The sequence below is a fragment of the Rutilus rutilus genome (assembly GCF_951802725.1).
Source record: "Rutilus rutilus genome assembly, chromosome: 1".
In the NCBI taxonomy this organism is placed as follows: domain Eukaryota; kingdom Metazoa; phylum Chordata; class Actinopteri; order Cypriniformes; family Leuciscidae; genus Rutilus; species Rutilus rutilus.
The window spans coordinates 61,149,431-61,171,690 of record NC_140209.1 but is presented as its reverse complement, the minus strand read 5'-3'; the positions used below and the strand labels follow the sequence as shown (position 1 = coordinate 61,171,690).

General features: G+C 37.9%; 1 protein-coding gene across 1 annotated transcript in view; it reads left to right on the top strand.

Moving 5' to 3' along the window:
- Positions 1–764: 764 nt before the first annotated feature.
- The window catches only part of LOC311295210 (NACHT, LRR and PYD domains-containing protein 3-like), a 68,791-nt gene continuing 47,295 nt past the window's right edge, over positions 765–22,260 (top strand). The window contains exons 1-4 of the mRNA XM_084416465.1: positions 765–892; positions 1,899–2,539; positions 6,485–6,607; positions 15,740–17,677. Coding sequence (XP_084272591.1) covers positions 1,953–2,539; positions 6,485–6,607; positions 15,740–17,677 — 2,648 coding nt within the window. The 5' untranslated portion in view covers positions 765–892; positions 1,899–1,952. The remainder of the gene's footprint in view (positions 893–1,898; positions 2,540–6,484; positions 6,608–15,739; positions 17,678–22,260) is intronic.

Genomic DNA, 22,260 nt, shown 5'->3' with positions numbered 1-22,260 from the left:
CATTCGTGTTTATTTACTATTAAGTTATGATCGGTTCACGTGCCATAGGGATCTGTCACGTCACATTTACAAACGCCAAAATATTTATTGTTTGAATTTCATAATAAAATTGACAGAATCTGAGAGCTGAGCTTTTTTTTTTATATCATAACTAACCTGCTCTGTCTAGTCTGTCGGTCTCCGTGTCCTCTTTCTCGATTTTTATGTGCGTGAGAAAATGGATGTGTGGCGAGAGAGCGTGTGAAAAGTGTCAATTGCGTGTGTCTCACGGTGAAAGCGTGAGAGTTGGCAGCTTACAGGTATTCAACATTATTTTATTAATCATCTGGCATGCGAGCTTCAGAACCTAAAGTACAGGGCATTGATTGAAGGTCAGAATTACATGAGCTCCGGATGGATTGGCCAGATACTTGCATACCTTCGCAGATGAGCTCACATTAAAAGGTGTCGTGCGGTTTTCACGGGCAGTGAACTCGTACCATAATGTGTCAGTAACAATATAGAGAGAAAACTGCAAAGTTCTCGAAGTAGTGTGTGACTGCATGGCCGGCCGAGGGAAGTGTTGTAGCCATACAGCAGGGCGACTATACAAAATTAAAGATAAATAGATAAAAATAACATTTCGTACAGCTACATCTGCTACAGCCGCCTACGGGACCAACGCTACTTCCTTAGCAGCAAAGCACGCAGTAATGGCGGCGCTGCTTTACTTCCGTGTTTCGCCGGATTTGGCTCTGGGTTTAGGTATGTAAGGTGGGAGGAGTTGGATCTGGATCCGACTCCTCCCCCCGGGTTCTTCCTAGAACTCGCCTCGCCTGTCTGTGAAACCGAAAGTCTGATAAACAAACGCCATTTCAGAGAATTCAAGATAAGAATGTCCTCAATTGTCACGGTAAGTTTATTAAAACGTTTTATATTTATACTACCAATAGAATTATCAATAAAATCTACCTATAGATAGAGCATTTGCGTGTAAATATGTCGAACTCAAATACGTTAAAGCTAATTGTTTACTAACTGCTGTATCACTGCAGACAGTGGAAACACTGTAATACTCATGAAAATGGATAAACGTACACATATTTTATTTCTGATTGTAACTTGTGCTGTTACCTGAAAACAATAATAAACTAAATAAAACGATGTATGAACAGAAACTAAAAAGAGCAAAACATATTGGGCCGAGAACTTGGTCCATATATCAAACACGCTTAGGCCTACATGAATTAAAATGAAACTCAGCTAGGCCGTAACCAAACGTACATTCACTCTTATTTATATGTCTAATATGTTAAAAACACAAAACGTTTCTTGTCTCGTAACATTCAGTTAAGACATGGATCATGAAAATTATAGCATATTTTCAATTACAAATAGCGAAATTCCATAAAAAAAGTTGATTAGTGTAACGTTATCCGACTTATCCCAGCCATCAGGAAACATTCTCATAACTCTGGCTAACTTTCTCTCAAGGTTCTTTCAAAGTTATGAACAAACGTTCTTCCTGTAAAGTCAATATAACGTTTGTTCTATGTTATCTATACACTTAAGTTATTATGATTTATAAGCCGTTTTCCACATTGGGACAAAAAAAAAGTCCCTATAAGGTCAAAATTCACAGGTTTAATCCTATCCTTATGAGGACATTTGTCCCCATAAATAGGGAATACAAGACATACACATACACACGGGGTGTATAATTTTTTTTTTATAAGAATATTGAAAATGCAAAAACTTACCACAAAATGCACAATAGAAAAAAAAAGCCATTGTTAAATGAAACAGTCAAGGTCAGAAAGTTTATGAAATTAGAATAATCTAGAAAAACCCAAGAGATACTTTTTAATTTAATTGTAAAGATTCACTGTATTTTTCGTGTTTTTTCTTGCCAAATACAGGCCTGAAATAAAATCTGTAATCTAGAAGAAGAGAAACAGAAACCTGCCTGTGAAATGAGTGTGTATGAGGAGAGAGAGGAGGAGGCGTTTGTCCACACTCAGAGAGTAGCATCTCCAGTATCCAGCTGTGTGTCTATGAAGAGTAACACCATGTTTCAACCTACTATGTTCAGTGATGGACCATCTTCAGGATTCAGCTGTGTGTCTATGAAGAGTAACAACTCCATGATTATTCCCCCTAATTTCAGTAATGGACCATCTTCAGGATTCAGCTGTGTGTCTATGAAGAGTAACAACTCCATGATTATTCCCCCTAATTTCAGTAATGGACCATCTTCAGGATTCAGCTGTGTGTCTATGAGTAACAACTCCATGATTATTCCCCCAAATTTCAGTAATGGACCATCTTCAGGATTCAGCTGTGTGTCTATGAGTAACAACTCCATGATTATTCCCCCTAATTTCAGTAATGGACCATCTTCAGGATTCAGCTGTGTGTCTATGAGTAACAACTCCATGATTATTCCCCCAAATTTCAGTAATGGACCATCTTCAGGATTCAGCTGTGTGTCTATGAGTAACAACTCCATGATTATTCCCCCTAATTTCAGTGATAGACCTGCTGTGACCTTTGATCCTGTGTGAGTATTATTCATTATCTGCTAGAGCTGCACGATTCTGGATAAATTTTGAATCATATATATATATATATATATATATATATATATTTTTTAAATATCTGCAGTCTATTTAAAAATATCTAACCATTTTTATTTATTTTTTTAATCGATTTGAATGAATGATTCAATGAGTCATAAAGACTTTTTTCTTTACTGAGCAAATCTCTTGAAAGAATGATTCAATAAAAAAAGTTTCAGGCGGGTCTCTAAACTAAAATACTACAGATATAAGTAATCAATAACATGTAAAATTATAATGTATTCTATATTGTGTGAATTATTCTTAAAAAGCTAACAAGTAGGGTTGGGCGTAGGGGTGCAACGGATCAAAAAAAACTCACGGTTCGGATCGTTTCTCGGATCAGCAAAAAAAAAAAAAAAAGACAAGACAAATAAACATAAGTTTTGTCTTTTTGTTTATTAACACTTTTAAATTATTCAAATATATAAAATCAACTTAAAGTGCACAAGGCATAATATCTTCTTTTAACATAATTAATGAAAATTCATAATTAATGAAAAACAACTTAAAGTGCAACATAAAAAGGCATATCTCCTTACTTTAAACATGGACCAATGACCATTAATAAAAAACTTTTCCGCTGAAGTGGGTGCGCGACGGGATGTCGTATGTCTTAACGTGGCTCAAGCACTTTCAGCATGTTTAAAGCCCTCATTTTAAACAACCGAAACACACCGATAGCGTTTGTGATGGCTTTAGCCCGGTCTGATTGTGCAACAAGGGGCTGCTTAAATGCGGCGGTTGTTGAGCAGCCTTCGTTTTCACTCCTGTCAGTGAAACACCGGGGTGATGTCGCTTCAAATGCGTGGCCATGCTTGATGTGTTTCCACTGTCATATGGCTTTCTTGTGCCACAGTGCCTACACACCGTCACGGTTTTATCCACTAACCTCTTTCCTTCATCATTATATTTGACAGGGAAGCCAAAATGCTCCCATACAGGGGATTTAAATGACGCGGGGCGTTCAAGCTCCTCCATTCGTCCGCTCGCCATGACCACGCTGTGTGTGGACTGAACATGCGCACAACTTTTTTTTTTCATAAATCAATCCGCGGATCACGTGTGTGCCGCTGTTTCTCAATTCCAAGAACGCAGAGAACGGACTTGTGTTCTCGTGGAGACCGGTCTTGCCAAGCTTCCTTGGAAGAACGAACTCGGAACCGGCCGCAATGACTTCTGGGACACCAGGCGAGTACTAGCTCTAGTCTGCATTCGATGCATCCTCGGTATCAAGAACACATCCGGGTTCTTTCATGCGTCCTCTGTACTTGCGTTCTTGAGAATTGGGCAGAGCCCGTCTACGGAGAGCCTACCCACTCCCTATTAAGCTCTATTGTACCGAATTTTGGTTGTAGTACCACCAGAGTTCCACTGGGGGCGATCGCCATGAGTGCAAAATGAATGGGAGTCAATGGGGCTAGACAGCTAAATTCGTCTCTTTCACCCGATTGCCGTTGAGAAATCTCAGATCTGATTGTAGGTTTTGCAAGTTCAACATGGGTTATAGGTCGAAAGTTGAACGAACGAGTACTTATGTCGTTTTGATTTCTTACAGGTTGAGTTGTTGTTGCCCATAACACGCTAGCATTCTGCTAATGAACGCTGATTGGTCAGTGAAGGACTGATTACGACCAGAGATACCGCTTGATGGCATCGTGTCATCCGCAGCGGGACCAGAAACAAACAAAACAAAAACTCTTCTAGCACGTGTGTTTACCTGTGTCAGCTGTGTTGTCGATGCCTCGAGTGAAAAGAAAGTGCAGAGCGCGAACGCACCAGAGTGAGTGAAGGATTGCCGTTAAGCAGTATCTCTGGTCGTACATGTGTATGATGTCATTGACACTTTAAAACACTTTTTAAAGCAAATAAGTGACTAAAAAAAATCTAACACCCAGCAATGTGTAATTTATTTGCATCTCCTTTTGAATACAACATTCAAATTACTAGACAAAAAATTATATCCTGAGAAAAGTGGATTTTTATTGGTATAGCGCCATAGACCTCCATTCATTCTGCACTCGTCCTGTGAGCGCCCTCATATGGAATCAGAGAGGAACTACAACCAGTTCAGAAGCCGGAAGTGTACTGAGAGTGAAACTTCTCGCCATATTAGACATTCTCTGGAATTGGGTCTGAACTTCGACGGTTAATGATGACGTAAAACGAGAACACAAGGACGCAAGATCGCTGAAGAACGCATATTGAGAAACACCCATAGATCCGAACGGATCACAGATCAATGATGATCCGTTGCACCACTAGTTGGGCGATATGGATTTTTGTTCAGACTTGTCGATGTATGACGATGTCGGATGTAAGAGTAGCGAAAACTTTGACACCTCTCATGGTTCAAACAAGCAGGGCTGGGCAACAAACTCAACCTCCTCCGACATTTCTCTTTAAAAATTCTCATTTTAGACTTATGTAATTCATGACTGGTGTTTTGTTTTGCTCTGTCTTCTGCGCTTCCACATTCGTCATTAATTTGTGTGTCAAGGTCAAAGGTTAGTCTTTCGCCGTAAATCTATGCATACGGCCATCTGCCGGAAGCTAGTTAATAGGGCTGGGTATTGACACAAATTTCATAATTCGATTCGATTTTGATTCACAAGCTTGCAATTCGATTTCGATTCCGTTTCGATTCAATATTGATAATTTTGGATATCAGGTACAATACATGGCAAATTTTCTCAAGGAAAACAAATCTCTTAACTAATGCAGTAAACTATGGGCGTCAGTTGTAGCCTATAAGCTTCATTAGCCTACTATAATATTGAAGTTACAAATGAACTAATTTGTATACAAACACTTCGATTACACTTTTATTTACTTTTATAATAATAAAGTTATATGAAATATAAACATTTAAATGGTGGCTGTCATAAAAACCTGCCAGATTTATGCAAACATGCATTAAAAATTGAAGAACGTTAAAAATTATAGGCTAATGATGGTGTGGCGGGTGGTGTGGTGCAATGGATAAGACACGTGCCTTTGGTGTGAGAGACCTGGGTTCGAATCCACTGTGAGACACCAATGTGTCCCTGAGCAAGACACTTAACCCCTAGTTGCTCCAGAGGCGTGCGACCTCTGACATATATAGCAATTGTAAGTCGCTTTGGATAAAAGCGTCAGCTAAATGAGTAAATGTATATGTAAATGTAATGAATATGTAATATGGTGCATATATTTAGCAAAATGCTCCTCTCTAGAGTTATTCTAGCTGACTAACGAGTTTATGGTCACTGGATATGGTTTTTCTGAGGTAAATGTGACGTTACATGACATTGTTTACAAGCTGATTTACTGACGTCTTTCCACGGTTGAAACACTGATTGAGCGATTCCATGTGACATGATACGGATTTCGATAAGTTGTACTCTACCTTTTAACACACTTTCAGATGCTCATTCATGTTTATTTCGCACGGTAACTGGTGGTATTAAGGGGGAAGAGAAGATCATGTGCGCGCTGCTGCTCTTGAGCTGAGCTGAGCCAGAGCGATCTTTTAATTTTTATTTTTTTACCCAGCCCTACTAGTTCATTTAGACAAACACTTGCAAATGATAAACTTTTACCCTTATTATAGTTACAATTTGCAGTTAAGCCACGAATCACATGCATGCAGAACTGTGGGGCCTTGTCTGTATCAACTACAATCTGTTACACCCCTATCCGTGATGTGTCACCATGAAACATATTTGCATAATGCCCGCAGGATACTTTGGCTCGCCCTAAAAAAAAAGTCTGGAAGAGACATGGGCTTACAAAGGCAGAGCAATTGAAAAATTTGTGGTTAACTTTATTTTTAATAATAAATAAGCAAATGTGGTACATTTTTCTGGCTTCAGAAATGATCTGCAATATATCTCTGTTTTTCTCAGTATCACCAGCAGGAAGAGAAAGAAAGCAGCATCTCCAGTATCCAGATGTGTGTCTATGAAGAGGAACAGATCCATGATTCACCCCACTGATCTCTGTAATGAAGCCGTACCCTTCGACCCTGTGTGAGTATATTCATCTACACTTAAAAATGAATTCATTACCCTTACTCAATTTAATTTAGGAACGTTTTTAACTCGATTTAATTTACTTTTTTCAAATCAAGTCATTTTTCATTGGGTCAACACTAGTGCTGCACGATTAATCGTATCGCAATCGCAATCGCGATGTCAAGTCTACGCGATTATATGACGCAAAATGCTGCGATTTTATATTAAATAAACAAATTAGCGCTGTTAACGCACTTATTAATGCAAATGCTTTTAAACCATTCATGCGCGATAAGACATAAAAGAACGAGCCGCCTGTGAATGTCCTCCTGACACACACACACGTACACACACACACACACACACACACACACACACACACAGATAGACGGGCGCCAGTATCAAGTTCTCTTTCGCGGTAGAACGAACAACACACATGTATGCCAAAATGAACGTGCTGCCTGTGAATGTCCTGACTGTGACAGACAGAAAGACTCGCGCTAATATCGTGCGTGCGCACAAAACAGCATGACAGAATACAGTTCTCTTTCGAGCTTGAACGAACAATAACACACACAATTATTACAAAATGTCTTTTTGTCGAGTGTCTTCATAACATAAGAGTAGTCTTATGATGAACATGAAGAGTTGTGATAACTCGTGAAAGAATGAGGCGCGTGTGAGATCCGCGTCTCTGACAGCGGCTGGTCTTAAAGGGACAGTGCACAGTAGCCACTAATTACATCTGTCGCTAAAGTTATTATTATTTATTATTTTCTTTTTTTTTTCAATTTCTTTTTTATTATTATTATTTTTCTTTAACCTGACATGTATGGTTATATGTACTCTTGTATGTAAATTATGTTTTGTTCTTGTTAAAATGCAAAAAATGCAAAAAAAAAAAAAAAAAAAATCTGTCACTAAAGTTAATCAAAGAACAAAGGGAACAGAGAAAAACACTCACTGCTCTTGACTAAAGAACTTTTTTCTTTAGGCTGATTATTACTAATCTGTGTGTGCATTTATTTTCCTTGAGAACCAAGAAAGTTGACTCATGAAACCATTTGTTTATTATATCGCAATCGTAATCGCAATATTGACCTCAATTATCGCAATATGACATTTTCCCCAAATCGTGCAGCCCTAGTCAACACAATTTAGTTGGATTACATCAACTTTATTAGGTTTGTCAAACTAAATCTTCTTACATCATTCAACGTAATTTAATTAATGTTCTAAGGTATATTTAATTCATTTTATTTTGTTGATGCTATTTAATTTAATCAACTCTTATTTAATTGTCTTAGACTAATATAAGTCAATATAAGTTGGACCAAACTAATTTAAAGATATAGTATAACTGTAATGAAATTAATTTTTTGAAATTATGTAATGTTTATTACTTTAAAATAAAAAAAAATACAAAGGGTTCACATTATCACATTAACTGGTATTCCTAAACATAGTGTATATGCAACAAAAGTTAAATACATTTTTTTTGTTAGCATGATATAACTAAAATCCTGAAAAAAAACCCTCTATACATCAAAGGTACAATATGTAATATTTTTTTTTATTAAAATAAACACTAGAACAATGTTATATAATTTGCTGACTTGAGTGTGCTTACATTATCCCTAATGTTTTCACCAAGGTTTAAATGCGTCCGCAAGAGTATCGATTAATGTGTTTATTTTGCCGCCTGTCTGTTCGCCTGTCTATTTTCAGCATCCGCTCCAACATATGCGTACAACCTACTCCTAAGGTGCGGGTGGCGCTAACCTCATTATTGTCTTCTACTTCACACCGCTTCACATGCGTTACTTACGTTTCACAGTCTATCTATGTTCACACACATTGTTGAGTCTGACTTTCAAGAGCGATGGAACCGTCAGAGCGAGCAGGCAACAAAAGTGAAATGTTACACTGTCCAGTCGGCGTCAAGTCATGGGTGTGGAAGTATTTTGGCTTCAGGAAAACAGATGGAGCAGATGTAATAGATGTTGCCGTTTGTCTGATTGCACTTTATTGTAACGCCCGTTTCACACATACTCCGTTTGCAGTGCGTATGCGGTGCGTATTTTTTTCCGTACCCATGTTAACAGGGTTAGAGCTTTCACACTGCACGCGGTTGCTGTCCGGCGATCCGTTCCCGTTTGCGGTGCGTATACAGCAGTGCAGAGATCGTTTCCTCACTGAGTCTATTTCTTCTGTGCTGCAAACGCTGAATTAAAGTGACAGCGCATGTTTCGTGGTCAAAATGTACACAGATTGACCTGAAAGTGTAGTAATTTCACCATAAATGCGTTTAATTACAGTAGTTAATAGTGAGAATTGGAACTTAAAGTGTTACCTTTTTTAAATCATACACTCATTGGGGGCTGAGCCCCCCTAAAATGAAAATCCTAGAAACGCCCCTGGCGTGACTTCTTGGGCTGAGACTAAGTGCCGTGTGGAGACGTGTCTGCCCTGGATGACTCAGTGATTCTGGGTAAAATGCTGAAAAAGCTGTCGATGGTGCTGCTCAGAGACTGCTGTTTATATATGCTTGCAATTATAATTGACATGACTGAATGATTACGCTCCTCCCAAAACTACATTTAGAACTTCATTACTTTGTTGAATCGTCCTTTCTTATGCATCTCTCTAACATTTTTGGATGTCCATTTACACAGAAATTAAGTAACACACTGGATTTTGTCACATGTCAAGGCAAGTTTATTTATATAGCACATTTCATACACAATGGCAATTCAAAGTGCTTTACATAGAAGAAATTAAAATAAGAAATAAGAATAATTAAAACGGTTTAGAAAAATAAAATACAGTACAGTACAAACAGTTGGACGAACAGCGGCACAGTGCTCATTCAGTAAATGCACAGCTAAACAGATGTGTTTTGAGTCTGGATTTGAAAGTGACTTGACTACAGTAGGAGCACATCTGATCTCCTCTGGAAGCTGGTTCCAGCTGCGGCTGGTATAATAGCTAAAAGCAGATTAGCCATGCTTAGAGTAAACCCTTGGTATTTCTAGCTGATATGATCCTAGTGATCTGAGTGATCTGTTGGTCTGTGAGTATTCAGTGAGTATATCTGCAATATATTGAGGTCCTAGGCCATTGAATGATTTATATACCAGTAATAATACTTTAAAATCAATCCTAAATCTAACTGGGAGCCAGTGTAAAGACCTGAGGACTGGTGTGATGTGTTCATATTTTCTGGTTCTGCTCAGAATCCTGGCAGCAGCGTTCTGTATGAGCTGCAACTGTCTTATGGTCTTTTTGGGAAGGCCAGTGAGGAGTCCATTACACCCTGCTGGTGATGAAAGCATGAACAAGTTTCTCTAAGTCTTGTCTGGAAACAAAGCATCTAATTCTTGCTATATTTTTCAGATGATAGTATGCTGATTTAGTTATTGCTTTGACATGACTACTGAAACTAAGGTCTGACTCTAGTGTCACACCAAGATTCCTGACTTGATGTTTAGTTGTTTGACCCCTAGAGTGAAGGTATGCGTTCACCTTGAGAACTTCATCTTTGTTTCCAAACGCAATGACTTCAGTTTTGTCTTTGTTTAATTGAAGAAAGTTTTGACACATCCAACTGTTTACTTCATCAATGCATTGGCACAGGGAGTCAATGGGGCTGTAATCGTTAGGCGATAGGGCTAAGTAGATCTGTGTGTCTTCTGCATAGCTGTGGTAAGATATTTGGTTCTTTCTCATTATTTGGCTCATTGGGAGCATATACAGGTTGAACAGGAGTGGTGCAAGAATTGAATAGATGAGGGACTCCGCATGTCATGGATGTCCACTCAGACTTATGATCTCCTATACTCACATAATAACCTCTCCCATCTAAGTATGACCTGAACCATTTCACATGTGTTTTCTGCATTGATGGTATTATATTGACAGTACTCCTTTAAATAACAGATCTTTATCTGCCCCCAAATGCCTGCTGTGCATCATAAACCTACAGCAGTGTTTCTGAACTATGGAATCCCTCTTCCTTATCTGACACATCCAATTCAGGTACTGAAGTTTCCTCTAATGAGCTGATGAGTTGAATTTGGTATGTTTGATTAGGCCCTAAAAAAAGAAAGAAAAAAAATCCCTATGAATGATCAGTAAATTAAATGATTTAACGGTATATTTGAAAATACACAGAATTATATATTGTGTTAATATATTACAATATATTGAATAATACATAAAGAATTGCTGCTTTTCATATATTGAAAAATGTGACTATATTTATAATTTTATATTCATTTCATAATATATAGATGTGATCAGATATGGTACTGCATGTGTAATGTTTTGCAGATATATTTACTCATGCAGTATAAACGCATATAAAGAGAAATGTATAATGTTATACATTTTTTATTTTTTATAATTACTTATAATACTTACACCTGCATGTATTAAAATATTTAGCCAGGAGACTATCACTGTGCTGAAGAGGACACAGCTGTTACTTTTTAAATATAGTAACATATAGTCTTAATGGTGTTTGGGTAATCGTCAGCCGAACCACAGGCTCTACTCTTCAGCACTAGTAACCCCAAAAACTCACACATACCAAAAACCTTTGAAATTCCAAAATAATACAACATTAAAAACGAACAGATCTCTCCCCTATATAATATTGTGCAAAACTCTTGAAATAACACTTCATTTTGACATTTTCTCTCCTTTAAAGGGGTGATGACATGAGAAACCAAATTTGCCTTGATCTTTTGGCATATAAGAGGTCTTTGTACCATTAGAACTTGCAAGTTTCATAGCTTTAGACGTCCTCCCTATTATAAAATAAGCATTTATTAAATCAAGCTCCAAATACGGCTCGTTGTGGATCCTATGGGGCAAGGTGACGTCACCTAGCACCGGTTGTTTGCATATGACCACCTCCAGTGTGTGTTTTTTTTTTTTTTTTTACAATTTGAATGTCTCAGGCCCCGTCCACACTACTGCGATTTCGTTTAGAAACGGAGAATTAAAACGAATACGATCTCCGTCCACACCAGCGTTTTAGCTGCGTATTAGAATTGATCTCCGTCCACATTAAAACGACTGAAAACGCGGATCACGTGACCATTCACCAACACTGGGCATGCGCAAGCCGGTGTAAACACAACTTCATTGATAAAATTATCCCACCATGCGCTGGTTCTTCCCGGGTTAACCCAAAACCGACGCTCCATGTACACGGTCGATACCGGGAATTATCAAACGTAAACTATTTTATCGTGAATTGTCAGTTGCACACGGGAATTGTCACATTGTCACTATTTTACCGGGAATTGTCACAGATCGCTCGAATAATAGCTTGCCTCCGGCGCATGTAGGCAGTTAGCATTGTAAAATGCAGAATTTACTTGCACAACAGCTGCTAGAAAAGATATAGCCTACGCCATGACTGATGACACCCAATCATAGATCCGAGCGTGAGCCTCTACTACGTCATCGTTTCTAAAGTCCTCCGTTTTGACCCGTCCACACTAAAACGCCCTCCGGGGATTCAAAACGAAAAACGGGTCGGCAGCGTTTCTAAACTTCTCCGTTTTGGGTCTCCGTTTTTGCCGTTTTAGTGTGGACGGGAGGTGCAAACGTAGCAAAAGTTCTCCGTTTTTTAAACGAAAACGCAGTAGTGTGGACGGGGCCTCAGCAGTGCATTATTTGTTTGTATTCGGTGCATTTTACTGTGGATTATTTGGTGAATCAGACGTAATTTCGACGCAGGCTTTGCAAACAGACTTTTAAGATATCGATCAGCCAGCAACACCACAAACATGTTTATTCTAATGTCTGATCTGTGATCAGTGATTTCTGATGTGTAATTATTCAAGTTCAGACAGATTTTCTTTCTCTCAAAATTGTTCAATATTGTTAATGCATCAGTAAATCAAGCCAGTGACTAAAAGATCAACTTCTCATCATTTCTCTAAGTAGGATGAAAATAATCTTATTTAAACTGATTAAATTATACACAAAGCCTTTATAGAACGCTCCCTTTCCAATTACCCTAGCTGTCAATCACAATACGCGAGTTTATCTGGACACTCGCTGTTACGCTGCACAACGAAGCTCTTACTGTTTTTACATCGGTTTTGCATTGTTTTTTGGTGAAAGTATTCGTGAGAGTGCAGTTGAGTGCATCTTATATCTACTTTGAGTGGCATGGCAGAGAGTCTGAAGTTCATTTGTTGCCCATACGAGTAGCCTATATAATAGCACGATTTTCAAATTGATAAAGAAAGAATAAACTGCCAAAATGTTTTTAAATGTTGGCTTTATTAAACTATGGTTTAAACATGTGAAATGTAAACAATTTATTTTTAAAATAGGCCTACTATTAATTTATTGTTCTATTTTATTTAAAAGGGACCTATTATGCAAAATTAACTTTTTCTGTTTGGACATAAATGTGTGTTGGCAGTGTGTGTAGACAACAACCCTATAGTGATAAAAATTATTTTCTTTTTTTATCCCCATAAATCATAAGCAGTGTCTCCCAACGACCTGTTTTCAGCCATGGTGCTGGTGTGATGTCACATCAGCCACAGGCCCTGCCCACGAGGAACCGCCCCGTTTCTAACATAGAACCGCCCTGATCGAGTTCACAGCGAGTTGTACACATCCGCCATTTCTGCACTGATGAGAATGTCTCCCCAAGCGTTGTAGGTGTTGTGTGGCTGGATGTATCAATCTACATGGCTCTCTCTATTTATTCCCGAAATCTGAGGCAGCCACTGAAGACGAGGTGGATTAATTTTGTTTTAGAAGAAAATGCTCCGTCAGCTCTACCGAAATTCGTTTATATCTGCTCGAATCATTTTACACCAGACTGCTTTCTGAATGAGGGTCAGTATAAAGCAGGTTTTTTCTCCGGAACGATAGGCCTAACGTTACTGATCACGGCAGAAATTAAAGTGAAAGCACACACTTTATGACAGCTCATTGAGTCGTTTTACGGATATGAAGTTTACCAGTTTATTTAGCACCCACTGAAAATGTGTGTATATATTTGTTTACTGTTAGTTGTAACAAGTTTTTTGTGTAATTCGCTGTGTATGTTGATGATAATTAAAGGGAGAGAGAGAGCTTTTATGGATAAGACTTAAATGCCCACTTCTTATACTGTGTTTATTCAGCTCTTTTATGTTTTAATTAAATTGATTTATGCTAGTCCTTATTCTTTCAGTTTATAAGGTGTCACAACAAATCCTGCATTCCTAGTCTTCCATACATAATAGCCTCTATGACATTTAGTCACTTATCAGTTCAAAATCACAGTCCACAAACAGTGCATTTAAAAACAAGTAATAAAAACTCGGTGAGTGTTTTAGCGCAATTTTCTCACCTCATGGGATCACAACACTAAGAGATAGTAAATCTTTTCCTGGATTTTTTTTGTGCGTTCCCGAGATTAGACCTTCCTTAACATAATGCCGAAAACCCGAAGTCTGTAGGTGGTCTGGTTGAGGAGTAGATAGAAGTGCAAGATTGGTGCGCACAGACGCACATAACAGAAATCATGAGTTAACAAGCACAATTTTTCCGGTGGAAAATTGCGCTAAAAAGATTTGTCCACTTTTGCACGGGCAAATACACCATCATAAAAACAATTGAGCAAAATGGTTCCGCCGAACAAGAAAACTAATGTCTCTGCAACCTGCAGTAAAGAAATTATCAGAAAAAACATCAAGCACAGGGCTCACAAATTTTCAAATCAATTTTGAAAGTTTGAAATCTAATTCGAAAGTTAAATAAATCATTCTGCTTTTTCCCTGTTAATGTTCTCCGTTGAAAATAATTGATAAGAATGCTTCTTGTTTGCCGACTGGCTGATAATAAAATTTTGAATGTCAAATTTGTAACCGTTGCATTTTTTGGCTGTTCCTCGCTGATTGGCTATTTGTGATAAGCCACATAATTAAATTTTGAATGTCAAATTTGTAACCATTGCATTTCGTTAACACTATATAATTACACTGATATATAGGCTAATTTCTACTTCAGATGATTGCTCTCTGGGAAACTATGATAATAATATTCCCACTGTTCAGTCAAATTAAATTTAGTGACATGCTTTTTAATTATATATGAAAGCTGCTGATGTCCGTAACTTTTGGCGTTCTAGCATTAAAAATAAAATAAAAATTGCAGGCGTCTTGGTACTGTGCAGGTACTGTCCTAATCGAACCAATCAGGGGCCGTTCATACATCTCGCTTTATGCGCGTGCAAATTTGTTATTTCAAATGTAGGCACGCGGCAAGCACGCTCATAATAGAAGCGACGCAGTTGGTTGAAAACATCTCAACTTTTCAGAATGCCGCAAGCGCACAGCAGGTCATGTGACAAACCAACCGATCAGCATCGACCTTTCTGTAACAACATCGAAATCTTGGCTGAACAGCTGATCATAGCTGTATAGGGCAGGTTTTTTTATTTCTCATCTCCATAAATATATCTAGTAGTAAAGCTAATGCTAGGGCTAGAAATCAATTAATCCTTTGCTGATACTCATCATGTCATGGAGAGCGAAGTTAATGGTTGCATAGCAATGACAGACGCTACGGGAGCGCAAGCGCTTGTGGAAACAAGGAGAAAGCGGCGCGGCCCTCAAAATAGTCCCAATATAAACACTTATTATAGGTGTACCTTAAATTCAGGATAAGACAAAAACACAGTTTGGAAAATTGATTCATGATGTACTCGCTCATTACATAAATGTTGTAAGTTTTTACAGATTTAATAATAATAATAATAATAATAATAATGATGATAATAATAAGAAAAGGATGTGAATAATATATATATATATATATATATATATATATATGAATGACACATTGGAAATGTATTATGTAATACATCACATTATTTTTTTGGAGTATGTTCCCATATATTTTTGTTCCGTAAGGGTGGAGACGTACAAATTGTACAATATTGGAGGGGAACAGAACCTTGAAGAACTTTGTCAGGAAATCAACTGGCCACAATAGATTTATTATATGTAAAAGATGTTTATTAAACAAACACTTATTTTACTTTACTTTACATATTAAAGATATTTAAATATTGTCTCTATTTTGATAAATGTCTTTTCTGTTTGTCTCTCAATGTCTTTTCAGTGGTGTGAGAGCTGACCAGATCAGATATGTGTCCTGTCAGACCAGCACATCCTCCTCCTGTCAGAAACACATCAGTCATCATGACACAGAAGCAGCCCTGCAGCTCGATTCTCTCCAACCAGTGCATGATGATCTTCAGAGAGTCAAAGACCGGCACAAAACCAGCATGAAGAACAGATATGAGAGAGTTTTTGAGGGAATCAAACTACAAGAGAATCAGACCCTCCTGAACAGGATTTACACACAGCTGTACATCATAGAGGGAGAGAGTGAAGGAGTGAATGAAGAACATGAGGTGCTACAGATGGAGAAAAGTTACAAGACACTCCAAGACACTCCAATCCACTGCAATGACATCTTTGATCCTTCACCTGAACCTGGATATGAGGAGATGAGAAGAGAGAAGAAAGACAAAATCAAGACTGTTCTTACTAAAGGCATCGCTGGAATTGGAAAAACCGTCTCTGTGCAGAAGTTCATTCTGGACTGGGCCGAGGGAAAAGCCAATCAGGATGTAGATTTCATGTTTGTGCTTCCATTTAGAGAGCTGAACTTGATTAAAGATCATCAGTACAGTCTTTACACACTTCTGCAGGACTTTCATCCTGAACTTCAAGATCTGGACTCAAAGATTTATGATGAATGTACAGTTGTGTTCATCTTTGATGGTCTGGATGAAAGCAGAATTACACTGATGTTTTCAGACAGTGAGAAAGTTTCGGATGTGACTGAGTCTTCATCAGTGGGTGTGTTGATGTCAAACCTCATGAAAGGAGATCTGCTTCCCTTGGCTCTCATCTGGATCACCACCAGACCAGCAGCAGCCAATCAGATCCCCTCTAACTACATCAACCGTGTGACAGAAATTCAGGGATTCAATGACCCTCAGAAGGAGGAATATTTCAGCAAGAGAATCAGTGATGAGCATCAAGCCAGCAGAATCATCTCACACATCAGAAAAGCAAGAAGCCTCCACATCATGTGCCACATACCCGTCTTCTGCTGGATCTCAGCCACTGTGTTTCAAAACATCCTGAAACAAGATCTCAGTGCAGAAATCCCTCAAACTCTGACTGAAATGTACATCCACTTCCTCCTCATTCAAACACATATGAGGAACCAGAAGTATGAAGAGAGAGATCCAGAGAAACTCCTGCAGTCCAACAGAGTAGTGATTGTGAAACTTGCTGAACTGGCTTTCAATCAGTTGATGAAGGGCAATGTGATGTTCTATGAGGAGGACCTGATTGAGAGCGGCATAGACGTCACTGACGCCTCAGTGTATTCTGGGATTTGCACTGAGATCTTTAGGGAGGAATCTGTGATTTATCACAGGAAGGTTTACAGCTTTGTACATCTGAGCTTTCAGGAGTTTTTTGCAGCTCTGTATGTGTTTTTCTGCTATTTACACAAGAAGAGTGAAGTTCTGAAAATATTCTTGACAGGAAAGTCCAGAACTCTGTGTGAAAATGTTCCTCTGGACGGGTTCCTGAAGGGAGTAATGAATAAAGCCTTGGAGAGTGAAAATGGACACCTGGATCTTTTCCTTCGATTCCTTCATGGCATCTCACTGGAGTCCAATCAGAGACTCTTACAGGATGTGCTGATTCACACAGAGAACAACCCAGAGAGCATCAAGAACATAATCCAAAACCTCAAACGAGGTCAAAAAAACAATGTCAGTCCTGAAAGATGGATGAATCTGTCACTCTGCATGATTGAAATGAGGGATCATTCTGTTGTTAAAGAAATGCAGGCATTTTTAAACTCTGAAACAAAAAGAAAAAGTCTTTCTCTTGCACAATGCTCAACATTGGCAAACATGATCCTGATGTCAGAGGAGGTGATGGATGAGTTAGACTTCATGAAGTACAACTTCAAATCAAAAGAGGGGAAATGGAGACTGGTCCCTGCTGTGAGGAACTGCAGAAAAGCTCTGTGAGTGTGAAAATACATACATGAACATAAGTCTGGGCAGTATATTGAGTTTGTACAATATATTGATTTATTTTTATAAACTATATAGAATGAAACACTGTTTATATTCATGTATATTAGATTTATATTACAAGCATATCTGAAAAATAACAGAGGACACAGAGTGAGCTGCTGCAGGAAAAATGCAAAATCTAATTTGTCCTATATGAGACATGCTTTACCTTATGAGTTATTTGGAAGGCCTTAATATATAGTAAATGCATATAGTTTAACACCGCGTTCCCCTTCAGATGCTCTGACAGAAACTTGTGCTGTTTAATGCGTTTGAGACATGGTGTTTTCCTCAGTGCATAATTTGCATTTCACAGGTATATTCTCCATCTGTAAATGTTGGAAAGTCATGCAAAAATATTTAGCTATCAGTAGTGGACAAACCTTATGCAATCAAGTCTTCAGTAAAACTTCACAGACTTCAGTGAACGAGCACTGCTGCACACCAAACAGACAGAGCACAACAGAATAGGAGTGCCATAATTCTGTCTAAAATATAATTTTTTCTAAAATATTTGTTGTGCACATTAAATGTGCCATATGTAGAACTTTAAACCTACAAGTAAATGTATTTTTATAATATAAGTAGCTGTATAGTTACTATCGTAATGGGGTAATCATGTGGGCTAATATAATTACTAAGCTCAGATGAGTAAATGTGTGCCTCTTACCAGTTACCACTTAGTGTTTTATTATTTATTTTCATTTGCAGTGAATTTAGCTTCAGTTTTGAAAGATTGTAATTGTAATGTTGATTGTAATGTTGTTGTTACAATGTAAGAATGAAATATTATTGGGCAGGAAATGAAATGCATTTTTTTATTTAGAAATGTCTTTAAAAAGTAGAAAAACCCATAGGAAACTCAGAAGCGAAGACCAGGAGACTTGTTTACCTTGAATGCCCAATACAGTGTAGTTCACCTTATTTTTTCATGTGATGTTATGTAAGGATGTAGGATCAGCAGATCTTAAACATATTCTTAAATTTGTAATCCTACAGTCCCCTCCTTGAGAGTTCTAATAACTCTCACATAATATAGAAATTTAAACCTTCATAAGTCCATTCTGTAGCTTATGTTTGTTAGCATAAGCCCATCTTCCAGTCATGTAACTTGAAAAAGTTACAGGCACATATAACGTATTCTGTGTTGTGTCCTTGATTTACATGAGTGTCATAGTTGAATTGTTGAATAAACTACATGATTACACAGAAAAACATGTAGCATAAGAGTGAAAGTCTTGAAAGTCCATGGCACCTGAATAACTGTGAAGTCTGTTTCCCATTTAGAGTCACTCAGATGACTAGTTGTCCCTCACAAGGCTTGTTCATGGAAATCTGAGGTGATGCTTTACACCAGGTGTCCTCTTGTGAAGACATCATTGCGTATACACATACCTATAACACAAGAAAACAAAGAAACAGCAGACCAGCAGTATTCATGCATGGACTGTATGAACAGTTCTTCCATAAGTCTGTTGATCGTATAGTGTTTTTACGTCTAACTCTTATCATAGTAAACTTCTGGTGACTGTTTAGTTTTTACATATAACCGTATTACAGTAAACATTGTGATAGTATAGTGTTTTTTTCTTAACCTAGTCTTAATTGATTTGACACCTATGGACCAGTGAGGTGGGGATAAACTACTGAGAGGGGGAAACCTATGAGGAAATCTTCACCACAGGGTTTGGCCTCCGAGGCCTGTTGCACTTCTGTTCCTTTTGTTTTGAAACTTGTGAATAAGTTTGTAGATGACAGAAACGTATTGTAGGAAGTAACAGCATATCCTGCCTGATTGTTGCCTTTAATAACCTTCAATAGACCAATTATCCTTATGCAATATTTAAATCAATTTACAAAAATTCCCAAAATAATGCAATTATGGATTGGCACATTTCCATTCTCCAGTGAAACATCAGTCATAGTAGACATCATAACAGAGGATGGGTGTCTGACTGGAATATTCTACAGTAGTGTTGTCACGGTACCAAAATTTCAGTATTCGGTACCGATACCAGTGAAAATCCACGGTTCTCGGTACCAATTTCGGTACCAAACCAAAGTTTAATTTAGACTAAATTTACCAGTAAAAATTCATGGTTCTTGGTACCAAAGCAAAACACAAAAACATGCTAGCTGAACAACACACTTTTTATTAATAAAGTTAAACAATGCCATTTAAATATATTCACTCACTGTAAGGTGATGTTAGATAATGCATGAAGTAGCATAATGTTAGTGAATGGTATCATAAGTTTTTTAATGCACTTTTATTTAATCAAACTGTGTTCATATTTTTTTTTTTAAACCTGCTAGGTATCCAGCCAAGAATAAGCCTAGGCTAGAACTGCTTTTTTGACAGACTGATTTTGAGGACATAAACACTAAACCATACATGTTTGTACACCTTTTGGATATCATTAAAAAAACTTCTAGTGTGTAGAACGCCGTATGTCGTCCTTTTTTTTTTTTTTTTTTTTACCCTAATTAAATGTATAGGAGCTTTAAATAGTTAATAAAGAATCTTAATTCTAACACTTATTATTTTAGCGTTAGCCGCATCACGGATGCTAATGATTTACTACACAAACGGCTGTTTATTTCTATCCAACTGATTCCGACATTCAAATTAAAATATGATATATAATTCATAACAGAAGCTCTAAATTTGAAATTAGTTTGAAACGTAACAGTTACCTGCTTGAACTACTTCATCAGATCCTGGTGTCGGTCTTTGAGGTGTTTTATTAAGTTAGCTAGATGTGTTTCTTTTGAGAGAAAACTTCGATGACATCGTTTGCAAATGGGTTTTTGATTATCAATGATGTTCCCCGCGTCATCAGCCGCAAATCTGCAATAATTCCACACATGGCTCTTTCCTCCTTTTTTATCAACAAGTGGATTTACCACATCAGCTGCACCGCGGTCGCCATGTCTCAGCGCTTTTAATAAAGAGGACGCGCAACTGCACGCGCTCAGTGCATGCGTGCGCATCAAGGAACCGGGTTTGAACGGGTCCTCGGTACCACCGGTACTTAAGAAAACTTGGTACCGTGACGTTTACATTTTTTTAGTACCGACTTGGTACCGAAGTACCGGGTCTTTTGACAACACTATTCTACAGTATAACATTTAAGGCTGTGAGTGTACTTAACCAGTGTTTCCCCAATGGATGGAAGTGGTAGTCAACTTCCCTTTGTGTATTTTACAAAGAATCTTCCATCTTTGCTGTAAATTAGTCTACTGGAGAAATTAAGCATTCACAGCCCAAATTGTTAACACCTCAGCAAGCTGCCCCACAAGTTTAATGACGAGGGGAGGGGCTGCTTCGGAGTAGCAAGCAGACTGAGTAGAAGCTGAGTAACATTGTTCATTTCTCTTGCATTCTTTTTGTTTTTCCTGAACTCTTTCATCCAATGCCCAGGTTTATCACAGAAATGACATTTGCCCCCCCTCTTAAGACATTTTCGTTGTTGTTTCTTCTCTGTGTTTATGTTAAAGGATGCTGCTGCAATCATCTATCAATCATCTTTTGTCTTGACATCAGAGTCTCTTTCCCAAGTAGCTAACCTGTCCAAGTTGTTTTGCAGGGTTCTATTGGACCATGTGAAGTCTAAGAAAGGCAGTGTCTTTCTATGTTCTGATAAAAGACCATCTAACCATGTGTGATCTAGTGGACCATTATCATCTAGCACCTACACTGGAGTGTCAGCTATCCCACTGTATGCTGCAGCTGACTGACAAAATCTTTCAGTGTACTCATACAGTTTCATCCTTCTTTTGTACACAACTAGTGATCTTTGACCAGTCCACATTTGGTCCAACAATGTTATTTAACACTCTCAGAACTCCCTCTCTCAATTTATATTTTCTGAAACTCAGAACTGTTTACACTACTTTCAAAATCATTGAATTCTGACTAAGTCAAGATCTGTGATATTAGCTGGGTGACTTCAGCTAGAGATCAGCTAGAGACATTCATAGTCGCATCTTTCTGGACAACTCTCTCCTAAACCATAAAAAAAAAATGTCCATGTACTGATGTCAAACTCTCAGCAAGTCTCTCTATGGCTTCAGAATCTAGAATTGTATTGACTGCTTGTAACTGCAGTATGGAGGTTGCAGATGGAACAGTGTCAACCCCTTTTCCCCTACTCTGAGCCTTTTGTCTGGCTCCACACACTTCAACTACATTTACATCTTTATCTATCAATCCAGAATTGCTATTGTCCTCTAGTCTAAGGAAAGACTGTAAGTTAGGATAGCTTTCATCTGACTGTTGGTCGTCAGAATCACATTTGGTTGAGGCCTTGTTATGGACCACCTTGTCTGTGAGACGGGACACTCGAGTGTGCAATTGTTTGTTCTGTTCATTTAACTTAGCTATACACCAAGCTTGTTCTTGTGTAATGGATAAGCTAAAAAGAAAAAGCGAAAAAAGACGAGACTGAAATGTTTAATTTTTTTAAAAACTTGACCAAAACCACTTGTTTGTGTCAAATAAAGGAGACGACAACACATTGACTGTTTT